General features: G+C 71.2%; 1 protein-coding gene across 1 annotated transcript in view; it reads right to left on the reverse strand.

Moving 5' to 3' along the window:
• Positions 1 to 610, reverse strand: part of FAM110A (family with sequence similarity 110 member A) — a 1159-nt gene extending 549 nt beyond the window's left edge. Inside the window, exon 1 of the mRNA XM_009282769.2 lies at positions 8 to 610. Coding sequence (XP_009281044.1) covers positions 8 to 445 — 438 coding nt within the window. The 5' untranslated portion in view covers positions 446 to 610. The remainder of the gene's footprint in view (positions 1 to 7) is intronic.
• Between the last annotated feature and the right edge of the window lie 659 nt (positions 611 to 1269).

The raw sequence follows: 1269 nt of genomic DNA on the forward strand, positions 1-1269 counted from the left end.
CCTCTGCCCTCCACTTGCGCTCCCGGCCCAGCGGGCTCTCGGCCTTGGGGAAGGGGCTGTCGCAGAGGTTGATGAGGTTGTTGAGGATCTCCAGGTCAAGGGAGGTCTTCGGGCCGCCAGCCTCAGCACGGCGTGGCCCCAGGGGTGCCCTGCGGCTGGGGGTGAGCGCAGCCCGACGCACCCCCGGGGTGAAGAGGGGCTGCTTGAGCAGCAGCGGCTTCACTGGCTCCTGCTTGGTGCTGGCGACCCGCTGGCTCTTCACGTACTTGGCCTTGTCGGCCTCCAGCCTCTCCACTGCGCTGGGCTTCCCGGCACCTGGCTCGGCACACCGGCGGAAATAAGCGGGGCCCTTGCGGAGGATGCGGATGGGCATGGCCGAGGTGAAGGGTGCCGTCACCGTCACCCCCTTCATGGCGTCACCGGCTTGCAGCGCCTCGATGGGCATCCTCCGCGCTGGCACCGGGGCGCAGGGTGGGCGGCCGCCACGGGTAGCGAGGGGCTCACGTGCTGTCGGCTGCAAAGAGGGGCCGGAGTGAGGGGCGGTGGCGGTGGCTGGCCCCTGCCCACGCCCCGGCCCCGCCAGCAGACAAAGGCTGCACGGGGCTGTGCGGTGCCGCACTGTCTGCGCCGGCCGTGCCGGGGCTTCTTATTGAAGGCAGGAACCACGCCTCCACCCGCTGCTGAGGCCTCCCCGAAACGTCCCCCGGCCAATCCGCAGAGCAAGCCTGCTTCAAACCGTACCCGGGCCAATGGGGCTGGCGGGGAGGGCACCCCAGCCCTGGTGAGGGGCACCCCGGGGAGCGAGGCTGGGGTGGAGAGGGGCGGGGGGGGGGCGCGGCCCCCCCCCCCAATGCTCTGCTCACATAGCCTGTGCCCAGGGGTGCATCACCCGCTTCCAGGAGCGCATTGCCCACCCCAAGGGGTGCATCGCCTTCACCCAGGGGTGCATTGCCCATGCCCAGGGGTGCATCACCTGCCCCACTCACCCACCACCCTGCCAGGCTGGGGGATTCGGGGCTCCACTCCCTCTGCTGTTCCCTCGGCTCTCAGTGCCCTCACAGGCTCTGGGGCTGCTCCCGGGCTCCCCGCTCCCACCCTGGAGCGCCTTGGAAAGCACCGGTGGGGATTTCCACCCGTGCTTCCCCAGCCGAGGTGTGCCAGGAGCGGCGCTGGGGCCCCGTGCACCCTGTGCACCCCATGGGCCCCCGCCAACCCCAACAAGCACAGCCGCCCACCCCAACAGTCACGCAGAGGCACCAGCCCGCCCAC

Source organism: Aptenodytes forsteri, unplaced genomic scaffold (genome assembly GCF_000699145.1).
Source record: "Aptenodytes forsteri isolate BGI_AS27 unplaced genomic scaffold, ASM69914v1 Scaffold422, whole genome shotgun sequence".
In the NCBI taxonomy this organism is placed as follows: Eukaryota; Metazoa; Chordata; class Aves; order Sphenisciformes; family Spheniscidae; genus Aptenodytes; species Aptenodytes forsteri.